The 14,111-nt window shown below is 40.1% G+C and overlaps 1 protein-coding gene across 2 annotated transcripts in view; it reads right to left on the bottom strand.

The window, feature by feature from the left end:
• The window catches only part of Ric1 (RIC1 homolog, RAB6A GEF complex partner 1), an 89,508-nt gene that overhangs the window by 30,487 nt on the left and 44,910 nt on the right, over positions 1–14,111 (bottom strand). The window contains exons 5-9 of one of the 2 annotated variants that reach the window (XM_031390060.1): positions 8,045–8,187; positions 7,757–7,893; positions 5,919–6,010; positions 4,517–4,605; positions 6–150 (exon numbers count right to left, since the gene is read on the bottom strand). In XM_031390060.1, coding sequence (XP_031245920.1) covers positions 6–150; positions 4,517–4,605; positions 5,919–6,010; positions 7,757–7,893; positions 8,045–8,187 — 606 coding nt within the window. The remainder of the gene's footprint in view (positions 1–5; positions 151–4,516; positions 4,606–5,918; positions 6,011–7,756; positions 7,894–8,044; positions 8,188–14,111) is intronic. The other variant, XM_031390061.1, reaches the window with a different exon arrangement.

Genomic DNA, 14,111 nt, shown 5'->3' with positions numbered 1-14,111 from the left:
CTCACGCAAAGTCTCCCCCAAGTGTACATATCAGCTGGGCTCCAAACACACTCCACAGAGAAAGACCTCCATATTCCCAGGTTACTATTACAGCACTGTTGTCAGGAGACCATCTAATCAATTTAACAGCTCCTGTTTTGTTCCAGATGTCTGTGAAAAGATAGTGAGAAGGGTTAAAAAGATTGTTGAGAAATACTTAGTACTTTTTACAAGCCATATATCCAAATGCAAACAAGCAGAGGGGCACAGACTCCTTGAATTCTAACTAGGATGAACCCCGTCTGTGAAGAGTACTGATAACTAAGGTCACCATCAGCCTTGGCCTGAACACCTCAGGAAGCAGGTGAATTATGGGAAGTGAAGGTTGGCTTTGCTGTGATTAGCCTGAATAACTACCACTGTGTAATCCTCTAAGCTTTTTAGTTCGTTATGAACCAGCTTCTGGAGCATTGGGATAAGGTTGCAACAAACATTTTATGTAGCAGTGTGATAAAAATGAATTCCGGGAGCAAGTATCAGACGATATCCTAGATGATTTTTCACACTGAAACCATGATGTTGAATGTCTCAAAATACTGGGGAAACTACTTTCCCTCTGAATTTATCTGTCAAACGCTTGAGAATCTTCATGATTACTGGTGACTCACACAGCATGTGAGGGTCAGGAGGTAAAGTTCAGTGCCTGCCCACACCTGGGAATCTAGTAAGGATACCAGGTAACGCCAAGATTACAAAGGTTGCATCCTTGGCTCAAAGGAGAGTAAGAGAGAAATGCCATGTAGATGAGGAGCAATTTTTCCATGTTTCATCTGATACAAAGAACAGAAACAAAAGTCCCATGATGGTTTTCAGTCACATATGATTCATAAGTTCTATAATTAATATAGATAACAAAACAAAACAAAATATACCACTTATACAGAGGATACAGTTTAAAGTGTTTTAATAGTAACCCAAGTGACCTTATAATGCAGTGCAAGTCCTGAAGCATCCACAAACTTAACTGTAAAGAAATATCAGCTCTTAATCAAAAATGCTAAAATACATAAATAAACAAATCCCAATAATCCCCACATGTGAGTCAAAGCAGAGGCAGATTCAAAGTCTCAGGATATTAGGTTAGTGTAGACACAGAATAAAACCACCACTCTTCCTACAGCTAGAGAAACAACAGGGCTGTCAGATGCTGTGGTGGGGAAAGTGCTTGTTATGCCAAGTCCAAGGACCTGAGCTTGATCCCTAGAATCCACGCTAGGGAAAACCAACCCTCTAAAGCTGCCCTCTGCCCGTGACAAGCACGCTGTGACATACTGTGTCCCCCCCCCCAATAATAAATGAAATAAGAGAAAAGCTGGGTGATGGCTCAGATTTTATTCACAGAGTCCACATAAATGCTAGGCATGGTGCCATGTGCCTTCCATCCCAGGAATGGGGGCCGAGACAGGACGGTCTCTGAAGTTTGCAGTCTAGCTGACCTGGGCAAGCTCAAGATTCTGTGAGGAATCCTGTCTCAAAAACTAAGGTAGAAAGTACCTGAGGAAGACACATGATGGTTATTTCCAATCCAATAAGTGTACCTGCTCCATTAGCATAAAAATATTTAAAAATGAGATAAAATACTATTCTACTTATGGGCACTTTAAAAAAAATGTTACTAAATTACTAGGACAGAGATATTAAGTAGGTTAGACCCAATAACTTAACAAACAAAACCTTTGGTACAGCTTAATAACAATCACAGAGACAGTAAACATAAAGAAAGCACAATGGGGATTTGGCAGCTCTTAATGTGCTACACACTCTGAGACACTGCTGGAGACAGATTCTAATTCTGATGCCACCCTCCTCCCTTGTCCAAAATCACTTCTAAGTTTTTCTTGAAGCCTACCATAGCTACAAGACATATCTATGACCACTTAGAAGTAAGTAGAAAGTTGGAGTAGATAGCGCTAACTCTGGGAGACCTTCTCCTTCCTCACTCTAAATACAAAAATCAGAATATGCCTTGATTGCTTCCTTCTTCAAGCAAACGCACAAAAATAAAGGTCCGAACTCAAGGGTCTATTTTATGATCATGAGGTAAAGGTCAAATAAAGGTTAACAACAGTTTACCTTTGACCGGGCAGTGGTGGTGCATGCCTTTAATCCCAGCACTTGGGAGGCAGAGGCAGGTGGATTTCTGAGTTCGAGGCCAGCCTGGTCTACAGAGTGAGTTCCAGGACAGCCAAGGCTACACAGAGAAACCCTGTCTCAAAAAACAAAAAACAAAAAACAAAAAACAAAAGGAGTTTACCTTTGTATTTCTTGCTATTTTAGAAAAGAAATACATACTATAGTCACAGTACATTTTTTTCCCGTTAGTTTTAGTCAAACGCATTTCCACTGACACCAAGTGTAGATCAGTCCTGTGACTAACACAGATTCACCAAGGGCTCAGCAAGGGTGACTAGCTTTGTTTATTACTATGCACCTAGCATTTAGAACACTGTCTAACACACAGTTGGTACTCAGTGAGTATTTGGGAGAATAAATTGAAATCAGGTAAAGACTACAGAGAGGTCTAGACAAGAAAACTAGAGGTTTAAACTAAACTGAGTGAGGACCCCAGAAAGAGATGAGGGATGAAAGGCTATTTCATGGCCCCTTTAATTCTCTTTACACAGAAATTCTTTGGCCAGATTCTTATCATATATTTCTTAACAATATTTACTTAGCACATACATTATTTAATTAAAAGTTAGCTTTGTTAAGCTTAGCATTACCAGTACAGTAGTTCCCTTTATCAATGGTTTCATTTTTCATACTTAATAATTACTCAAGATTAATTGTGGCCTTAAAGTATTAAATGGAAAAATTCAAGAAGTAAAAAACTTCAAAATTCAATTATACACACTGTTTTAGTATAACATAGCTTATATGTTGACAGAACCCTTATTTTTCTTAATGGCCACAAAGCACCAGGGTGCTGGCACTTCAGATACGTATAAGAGAACATGGAAACACTGTTATAACTGCAGGTCTTAATGAAAGAAAAAAACTCTCTGCTGACTTTGCTAAGATCAAATCTTTATACTTGGGAGGCTGACGCAGGATGACTGCTATAATCTCAAGGCTAGCCTGGGCTATAGAGTGAGTTTCAGACAGCCTGGGCTAATGTGGGAAAAAACTTTCTTCTCATGTAAAACTTAGGAAAAAGAAACCTGTACTAGTTTTGCTGTCACACCTCAAATTACAAAAATTTTAACTCTAGTGCACTCTTTTAAAGCAGAAAAGGCATTAAACCTGTGGGTTTAAGATACAAACAAAAACCACAGACTGACATGTCAGGACACTAAGCCTGTATGAAGACCTTAGGAAGCCTTTGCCCCCCAATATCTGTCATTCTTAGGCATCAGACAGTGACAGAGAACTGAAAAACTAATATGTATGTACACACACATATGTTATAGACAGAAAGATAGGGAAGATAGATGGATGATGGAGAGATGAGAGAGAGTGAGTTGCTACATCTGCCAATGGAGAAGAGGATGGCAAGATTCTCATGGAGTCGAAGAACTTGCGCTAAGAGAAAGGGACATCACCTACAAGTCTTCTGGCACAAGACATGAAATATAATCATAGATTAACTCTGAGACTGTGACACCTGAGGGCAAAAATCGGGGGTAGCAGACAGACGTAGTCAAGAACCCACATCTCTCTCCCCCACCCAAATGTTTTGAGAAAGGCCCCATTCAGTTTCTATTTTATTATCACTTATTTTAAGAGGTTTTGGTTATTTGACTGTGTGGTTTATGGAACACACTGTGATAGTTCAATACATGCATAGAGGGTGATTATCAAAAGGGGGACTCATCTTCACTTCAGCGTGACTGGATTTAGAATCACCATGGGACACAGCTCTGGGTATACATGAGGATGCTTCCAAAAAGGCCTCCTTGAGGACAGTGGGCAGCACTTGGAGCCCCTGACCAGACAGAAAGGAGAAAGCAAGCTGAGCTCCAGAACTCTGCTCTCTCTATTCCTGACAACAGACATGCTGTACCCAGCTGTCTCATGCTCCCAGCACCACGCTTTCCCTACATGGCAGGCTACACTTCCTTAAACTGCAAGCCAACGTACATGCTTCCTTCCTCTTTTCAAAACTCTTTTACGCGTATGGGTGTTTTGCCTGCATGCATGTCTATGGACCACTTTCATGTCTGGTGCCTGTAGAAGCCAAGAGACAGCACTTTTCTCCTGGAACTGGAATTACAGATAATTGTGAGCTGCCATATGTGCACTGGGAATCACACTCAGGTCCTCTGGAAGGGCAGCAGCTCTTAGCCTCTGAGCATCCCATCTTAAGTTACTTTTGTACAGTGTTTTGTCTCGCAATGAGAAAGGTAATGAATATAGGTTATCTCTTCTTATGCCTAATTTATAAATAAAACATTGCTACAGGCCTTTATGTGTAAGGGAGAATCAGCATACAGAGCTGGAGAGGTGGCAGACCAAGAGAGACATTACTAATACTCACCAGGATACTGCTTTGCTGTAAGCTCTAGTTTATGAGACAGCAGCATGGCTCCAGTAGTGTTGTCTATTGTATAAACTTGCACAGAGCCACTGTGAAAACAAACACTTTTAGTGACAAATGATCAATATAAACAGAAAGGCATGATCATGGGAATCTATGTTCCAGTGGAAGGTGTACAAAATAGAAAACCATTCTGTAAGTTATTAGTCAGCTCATCAGCCTGAACAAATGCATAGGCAACTCTGGTCACTTCCTTTCTAAATACTCTAGAGATTCCTAACATTTCCCAGGAAACACATACATTGTTCACTCTGCTATACAAAATTACCAAACAATGGAAACAATCTGACACATAGCAACAAGAGAAAAGAAAACACTGGTATATTCATACAGTATCATATCTATAACATTGAAAGAAAGAACTTTAGAGTGCGCATTAAGCTGGGCAGCAAATGTGTGTGTTTCACACACAGGCACCCTCCTCTTCTGCTTGCTTTAGGAGACCAACATAATAGGAAACACAGGAAAATATACTCATGACCACACATTTTTAAATTCTAAATAAAATATGAATAAATCAAATTATGAACATAAAATTTCCCTCCCCCCCCTTTTATTTTTGCCCTCCCACCCTCCCTTTTTAAAGGGATTTACTAAGACTGGTCTAAACTTTACTATGTAGCGCAGGTTATAATCAATATCCTCAAATTCACAATCCTCTTGCCTCAGTCTCATGAATACTAGGATTATAAACATGTGTCATAATGTCCATGTTTCAATTTTAAAACTCTCCATTACATGAGTCGCAGCAAAAAAACAAAACAATACAAAAAACAACTAATTTTACATGTGCACTTTACAAATATTCACTAATTAAATAAAATTACATCTCATTTAAGGTTCTTGCCACACAAGCATAAGGACCTACCTGAGTTGAATCCCCAGAACCCACATAAAAAGGTAGGTCCAGTGCCATACACTGTACACTGGGGAGCTGGAGACAGGTGGGTCTTTGGGGCTAGCTGGCCAGTCTAGTCTAACTAGTGAGCTCCAGGCAAGTGAGAGACACTGTTTCAAAGGGAACATGGTGTTTCTGAAAAAGATGTCCTCCTCAGATATCTTAAGGAATTAACAATAAATACTGATGTCTTAAAGGATGAACAGTAAAGACCTTAAATTTTAACGTATTTATTGTTTATAATGAGTATCTCAATTTTCCACAGTTGAAACATCTTATTTTTACAAATTCAAATGTTTAGTGTCTGAAATCAGATCTTTGCTTTTGTTTCAAAATAATAAAACACCTTTATATCATATATTAAGATGAATGATAATTATGACAGGCATAATCAAGCACCTGAGTATGTTAAGACATCTTAAGTTTAACTTAGTTATCAATTACCTTGCACAACCAAAGGCCATCAGTCGGTATTTGTTATTTACTGCAACACAAGTCCCATCAATAACATCTTGTGGCCAAACTCCATGAAGTTGCTACATTAAGAAAAAGAGTTAAAGCTTAAAAAGTGTATCCCTAAACTTACTGTTGATCCAATAATTATCATTTGAAAAAGGTTCAGTTTAACAAGGTTATCATTTGGTTTTACCTGCACAAGAAATTTCTCACAAAGACTATCATCTAAATATTTTCCCTCAAGAAGAAAATAGTAAAGACAAAGGAGAAATAGAAAGCATTTGCATTAGAAGCTGAGAAATAGTAAAAAGAGCTTAGAAATGGCTCATCCTCCATGTTGGGCACACAAAATGCCTGGGAATTTGGGAGTCTCTGAGAGAATGGTAGAGTTGGGTCAAAGTCTCCTTAGGAAGACTTGGTTCTTTGCTGAGCAGCCAACAAAGACCAACTTCTACTCCAATAGAAAGCTAAATACTTTTCCTTTGTGTGAATATTAAAGAAAAGTCCAAGATTACACTTTGAACCTTCTAGTTTTTAAGTCTTCCAAAGCTCAAAATATTGGGCTAGTCAGGTCTACGTACCCTCTGGAAGGGACTATAGGACTCTTTATAAGGAACACTGGAGACAAAAAATGGGGAGAGGGAGAAAGGAGCAGGGTAAGAGAAGTGAGGAGGGAAGGAACCAAAGGATGGACAGGACCCTTAAATAAATAACCAGTCAACAATCTACCAAAACAGAAAATAGTAATTTTACTTTGGGTCTCTGCACAGCAGCAAAATCTACATATTTACTATCTAAAAATAAAAAAGTAATAGCCTTTAAAGGATATACAATTAAAAAGGAAAAAGAAAAAAAGAGTCTCCTTGGGATGATACATATTTTGAAGAAGAAGAAAACCCAGAAAATACATCTTAGTTAAAGGCCAATCATAAGCTACCAGTCTGGAGAAGTGTGTCTGGAGCAGGCCATAAAGCTCTAACAGAAAATTCTTAAAGAAGATTAGAACATCTAATGATTTAAAGAATGGAGAAAATAAGGCAATTGACAGTCAGTTTGGAGTTAAGAGTTAAGTTCATAAAGAATACAATAATGCAGGGCTAGGTGACAACTCATTGGGTAAAGTGCTTGCTTTGCAAGCATCAGGACCTGATTTGATCCCCAGAGGTCATGTAAAAGGTCAAGTTTGGTTTTATGTACTTGTAATTTCAGTACTGAAGGTGAGGACAAGTGGGTCTCTAAAACTACATAGATAGCTAGTTTAGTCTACTTCAAGCTCTAGGCCAATGAGAGATCCTGTTTCAAAATTCAAGGTTGACAGTGACTGAGGAATGGGAGCCTAGGTTGCCCTCTAGTCTCCACAAACACACACGCGCGCGCGCACACACACACACACACACACACACACACACACACCCTGTACATACACAAACACATATGTGTGCATAAGCAAAGGCATACATGCATACACAAAGAACAACTAAACATAAAGAACCAAACAATTATTAACTCCTAGTGGAAATAAAAATCTGCAGAAAAGGAAAACTAGTCATTGGCATATTATATAGTTTGGTATTAACAGAATTTACATGCTGACTAATCTATAAACAATGGCTAATAATCTCACTAAAATAATAAACTTACTGAAAAGATTCTGAGTGTGTTGGGTTGGAGAGGATTGAAGCAAATGGTCATTCCCCATAAGACGAAGTCAATAACCCTACAACTGTCTATATAGCCTGAATAAAAATTATGTGAGCTAAGAGAACATAGGATTTAAAAATAAAGCAAAATTAACATATGTAAAAATTTAAAATGACAATCCATACCTCTGCAGTAAATCTACTGGATACTGGTGTAATAAATCCAACTTTACCATCATTAAATACAACAGCAAATCCATCAAGTGTGGCACAGTATTCCATATCTTTAATGTGCACATCTGCAAAGCCGAGGAATGAACCTACTGATGAAAACATAAATAGGATAGGGTTATAGTAAGCTATTACTTTACATATTTGGGTAGTACTACCGTACACCCAATATTAAACAACTGGTTCTACCTCATATACAAAGTATAAACAACTGGTTCTACCTCATATACAAAGTATAACTACCTCTAGATGACTGCAGGTCTACTGAAAATGGTACTGTAGAAAGATTGATGGCTTTTCTTCCATTTGTCATTCCTTCCCAATGAATAAGATGAAGAAGTCCATCAGAAGTTGCAACAAGGAGATCTTCCAGCACAGACTGCAAACTGGAGGGAAGCGAGCAAGTCAAGTCAATTACCTTGCAAGCCAGCATACCGGGAAAGCAATGAGATAAATATAATGGTTTTCAAAACTTGCTTCTACAAGCTAGCTACTGTGGTACACACCTTTAATCCTAGCACTCAGGAAGCAGAGGCAGGCGGGCACACGTGCATGCTTTATAATAAAAAAGCTGCAACAACTGACCAAACATATAGATAGAAAAATGTGAACCAGAAGAAAAAGAAAAGCCCATCAATATAAGTAAACTATTGTACAATCCCAATGTTAGACTAGCAGATTATCACTTAAAACAATTGTGATATAAATGCAGGCATCTCTATGAAGGCTGAGAAGACAGCTTTCAGTTGGTGATCCTGCCTCACCCAGGTTTGGAAGAACAACGTGAGTAAAGCCAGGGTCATGCAGTTGCCAGTCTGTCCCCCTCTCTCTGCAATGATCTCTCCTGGGAAAGGTTAGCTTCTGTTCCTGGTAACCACATAAAAAGCTAGGCGTGGTAGCATGTATCCCTAGTGCTGGAGTGTTGGGGAGCATACATGCGCATATCTCCCAAGTCTGCTAACCAGCCAGTCTAAGCAAATCATTGGGCTCCATGTTCAGTGAATGACCCCATCTCGAAATAATGCAGAGGAGTCAGGTGGTAGTGATGCATGCCTTTGATCCCAGCACTTGGGAGGTAGAGGCAGGCAAATTTCTCTGAATTTGAGGCCAGCCTGATCTACAGAGTAAGTTCCAGAACAGCCTAGGCTATACAAAGAAACCCTCTCTTGAGAAACCATTAAAAAAAGAAAAAAGAGGGGGCTGGAGAGATGGTTCAATGGTTAAGAGCACTGACTGCTCTTCCAGAGGTCATGAGTTCAATTATCAGCAACCACATGGTGACTTACAACCATCTGTAATGGGATCCGATGACCTCTTCTAGTGTATCTAAAGAGAGTGACAGTGTACACATACACAAAATAAGTAGATAAATCTTTTTCTTAAAGAAAAAAAAAAGAATATGGTGGAAAGCAACAGATGTCATCCTGCTCACAAACACACAGGAGACTCTACATAAGATACTCTATTTACCTCAATTAAAAATAAAAAACTTGTTGAACAATGGTTGGTGTCCATTGTTAATGAATAGTTCTTCAAAATGTTGAAAAAATAGGCCTTGTCTCAAGCTACCCAACTGCCACTCTCAATTAATTTTAGTACAAATGTCAAGCCTAATAAATTAGGTCTTTTCATGCTGTACTGGTTCTTAAAATATTCTGAATATCATTCTTAGTTTTAAGTACATATAAAAGATACATTGGCACAGGGGAAGTTTCCTAAACAGAACTCCAGTGGCTCAGGCTCTAAGATCAAGAATTGATAAATGGAACCTTATAAAACTGGAAAGCTTCTGTAAGGCAAAGGACAGAGTCAAAATGACAAATCGGCAACTACAGATTGGAAAAAAAAAATCTTCACTAACCGATAGAGGGCTGAAATCCAAAATATATAAAGAACTCAAGAAGCTAACCACCAAGAAACCAAACAACCCAATCAAAAAATGGAGTATAGAACTAAACAAAGAATTCACAACAACGGAATCTTGAATGGCTGAGAAGTACCTAAAGAAATGTTCAAAGTCCTTAGTGATCAGGGAAATGCAAATCAAAATGACCCTGAGCTTCCACCTCACACCAGTCAGGGTGGCTAAGATCAAAACTTCAGGTCACAGCTCATGTTAGCAAGGATGTGGAGAAAGAGGAACACGCCTCAATTGCTCGTGGGACTACAAACTGGTACAATCACTTTCAAAATCAATCTGGAGGTTCCTCAGAAAACTGGAAATAGATCTACCTGAAGACTCAGCAATACCACTTGGGAATATACCCAAAAGATGCCACACCATGCCACAGGGGCATGTGTGCCACTGTGTTCGTAGCAGCCTTATTTGTGATAGCCAGAAGCTGGAAACAACCCAGATGTTCCACAAGGGAAGAATGGATACAGAAAATGTGGTTCATTCACACAATGGATACTACTCAGCTATTAAGAACTAGGACATTCTGAGTTTTGCAGGTAAATGGGTGGAACTAGAATGTATCATCCTGAGTGAGGTAACTCAGACCCAAAATGGACATACATGGTATGTACTCACTAATAAGTGGATATTAGTCAAAAAAGTACAAAATACCCACGATACAATCCATAGAACTCAAGAAGGCTAAAAAGCAGAAGGGCCCAAGTGAGGACTCCTCAATCCCACTTGGGAGGGAGAAGAAAGCAATCACAGGCGGGGAGGAGGGAGGGAGAGACCAGGGTGGGAAAGATGACAGGGAGGGGAAGAGGGGAACATGATCAGGTATTGGTGTTGAGGGGACAGGACTGAAGCCCCGAGGAGCAACAGAATGAATCGAAACAGGTAGGAGGTGAGGAGACCCTCTAGAATGTACCAGAGACCTGGGAGGTAAGAGACACTCAGGACCCAAAGGGAGGGACCTTGGATGAAATTCCCTACAGTGGGGAGAGGGAACTTGTAGAGTCCATCTCCAGTAGGAAGACAGGGCATCAAGTGGAGGGATGGGGTTGCCATCCCACAGTCAAAAGCTCTGACCCAGAATTGTTCCTGTCTAAAAGAACTGCAGGGACAAAAATGGAGAAGAGCCCAAGGAAAAGGAGGTCTAGTGACAGGCCCAAATTGAGATCCAACTCAGAGGGAGGCCCCAAGGCCTGACACTATTACTGATACTATGGTATGCTTACAGACAGAGGCTTATCATGGCTGCCCTCTGAAAGTGCCTTCTCTCTCATTTACAAGTATTAATAGGGACAGGGAAGCAGCTGAAAGAGTCAGATGCAGATACTGACACCCAACCAACAGACAGAAGCTGGTAACCCCTGTGGTTGAAGCTAGAAGAAGCTGAGCAGGAAGGCGACTCTATAGGAAGAGTAGCAGTCTCAGCTTGGACCTCCAAGATCTCTCAGATACTAAACTACCAACCAGGCAGCATACACCAGTTGATACAGGACCCTTGATATATACAGCAGAGGGCTGCCTGGTTTGGCCTCAGTGAGAGAAGATGCACTAACCTTGGAGAGACTTGGGGCCCCAGGGAGTGGGGAGGTCTGGTGTGGGGGTGGGGGTGGACATCCTCTTGTAGATGGGGGGGTGGAGGTGTGGGATGTGGAACACTCAGAGGGTGGTCTGGGAGGGGGAATAAAGTCTGGACTGTAAAAAAAGATTAAGGAATAAATAATTTAAAAAAAGACAAAAAAGACAACGAAATCTCCATCATCAGTAATTTCATTACCTGAGTGGTTTATATAAGGGGAAAGGAGTAAACACTTGATTTTCAAAGTAAAAAAAAAAAAAATACATGAACACAGTCTCATGTATGTTTTAAATTAGACTAGTCCATCATTGGCTCCATAGATTATATAACAAGCTTTGCATTTCTCAAAACCAGGTATTTTTCAATTTAGGATTCTGACTGAGTTCTAAAGGATTTTATTAATATAGTAAGTAAGGAATATCATGCATGTATCACATCCTGTCACATATAACTTGAAGCTGAATAGTATTTCTGATTAACCAACTATTAAACTCATAAACAAATATTTATCTTTTAAATACGCTCTCTATTCAAGCAATAACAAAAGATAAAGACTTAATAATCTTCAGCTTTTATTTGATTGAGAATAAAAGGTGACAGTACTTTTGCTTCTATAAGCAACTTGATAACCATTATTCCTAATTTTATGGATTACACTGGTTGTGACAGTAGAAAATAGGTGATTATATAGTCTTTTCAGTGTCTTCTCTCTCATTTACAAGTATTAATAGGGATAGGGAATTTCCAAGAAGTATGTGTTTGACCAGCTAATGGTGTTTAAAATATAATTTTTTCTTTAGAAGTTTGAGAGAAAACTGAGACTGCCAACCACCTAAATTTGCAGAACCCTATTCTTATACAGGTGAAAGTCATTGTCTTAGTTAAGAGTTTCTATTGCTTCTATAAAACCCTATGACCAAAAAAGCAAGTTGTGGAAGAAAGGGTTTATTTGGCTCACACTTCAAATTCACTGTTTATCATCAAAGAAGTCAGGACAGGAACTCAAACAGGGCAAGAACCTGGAGGCAGGAGTTCATGCAGAGGCCGTGGAAGGGTGCTGCTTACCGGCTTGCTTCTTAGGACTTGCTCAGCCTGCTTTCTGACAGAACCCAGGACCACCAGCCCAAGGGTGGCACTACCCACAAGGGGCTGGGCCCTTCCCCATCAATCACTAACAAAGGAAAATGTTCTATAGACTATCTACAACCTATCTTACGGAAGCGTTTCTTAACTACAACTCTCCCTTCTCGGTTGACTTTAGCTTATGTCAGGCTGACATAAACTGTCCAGCAAAGTCAAACAAGTTGGAAGCAATTCCCCTCTTCCCTTTGGTGGTGCTAGAATTTCAACACTGGGCTGTGAGCATGGTGAAAACATGCTCTGTCTTTTTGTAAAGGCTATTTCTGTTTCCATGCGCTACATGGCTTTACCACCAGGTGGCGCCATAAAATCAAGTTGTATTGTCCTGCCTTGTTTGGTGCCCACATCCATTCAAAATTCCTTCTGCATCAAGTAAGTTTTTTTGAAAAAAAAATTTTTTTAAGATATTTTCCTTATTTACATGTAAATTTCTCCTTTCCCATTTTCCCCTCCAAACAAACAAACAAACAAACAAAAACAACAAGAACAAACCCCTGTTGCCTCCCCCCTCCCCATGCCTGCCACCCCGCCCTCTCCCACTTATTGGCCCTGGCATTCCCCTACACTGGGGCACAGAACCTTCACGGGGCCGAGGTCCTCTCCTCCTATTGATGATCGAATTTGCAAGCCTCTACTAAACACATGCTGCCAGAACAATCAGACCCACCATGTGCAGTCCTTGGTTGGTGGTTGAGACCCTGGGAGCTCCGAGGGTACTAGTTAGTTCATATTGTTGTTCGTCCTAAGGGGCTGCAAACCCCTCAGCTCCATTGGTCCTTTCTCTAACTCCTTCACTGGGGACCCTGTACTCAGTTCGATGGATGGCTGTGAGCCTCTACATCTGTGTTAGTCAGGTACTGTCAGAGCCTCTCAGGAGATAGCTATATTTAGGCTGGCTTGTCCTTTCTTCAGTCTCTGCTCCATAGTTAATCTCTGCAACTCCTTTCATGGGTATTTTGTTCCCCCTTTTAAAAAAGAATGAAATGTCCACCTTTTGGTCTTCTTTCTTCTTGAGTTTCTTGTGGTTTGTGGGTTGTTCTTCTGTATTCCAAACTTCTGGGCTAATAACCACTTATCAGAGAGTGCATACCATGTGTGTTCTTTTGTGATTGGGTTACCTCCCTCAGGATGATATTCTCCAGATCCATCCATTTCCCTAAGAACTTCATAAATTCATTGTTTTTAATACCTGAGCAGTACTCCATTGTGTAGATGAACCACAATTTCTGTATCCACTCCTCTGTTGAGGGACATCTGGGTTATTTCCAGTTTCTGGCTATTATAATAAATAAGGCTGCTATGAACATGGTGGAGCATGTGTCCTTATTACATGTTGGAGCATCTTTTGGGTATACGCCCAGGAGTGGTATAGCTGATCCTCCGGTAGAACTATGTCCAATTTCCGGAGGAACTGCCAAACTGATTTCCAGAGTGGTTGTACCAGTTTGCAATCCCACCAGCAATGAAGTAATGTTCCTCTTTCCTCTCCAGCATCTGCTGTCCCCTGAGTCTTTTATCCTAGCCAATCTGACTGGTGTGAGGTAGAATCACAGAGTTGTTTTGATTTGCATTTCCCTGATGACTAAAGATGATGAACATTTCTTTAGGTGCTTCGAGAGCCAAAACTATTCTCAACAATAAAGGAACCTCTGGTGGAATCACAATCCTGGACCTTAAGCTGT

Source organism: Mastomys coucha, unplaced genomic scaffold, assembly GCF_008632895.1.
Source record: "Mastomys coucha isolate ucsf_1 unplaced genomic scaffold, UCSF_Mcou_1 pScaffold21, whole genome shotgun sequence".
Lineage (NCBI taxonomy): Eukaryota > Metazoa > Chordata > Mammalia > Rodentia > Muridae > Mastomys > Mastomys coucha.
The sequence above is the reverse complement of the archived record's forward strand: the minus strand, read 5'-3'. Positions and strand labels throughout refer to the sequence as shown.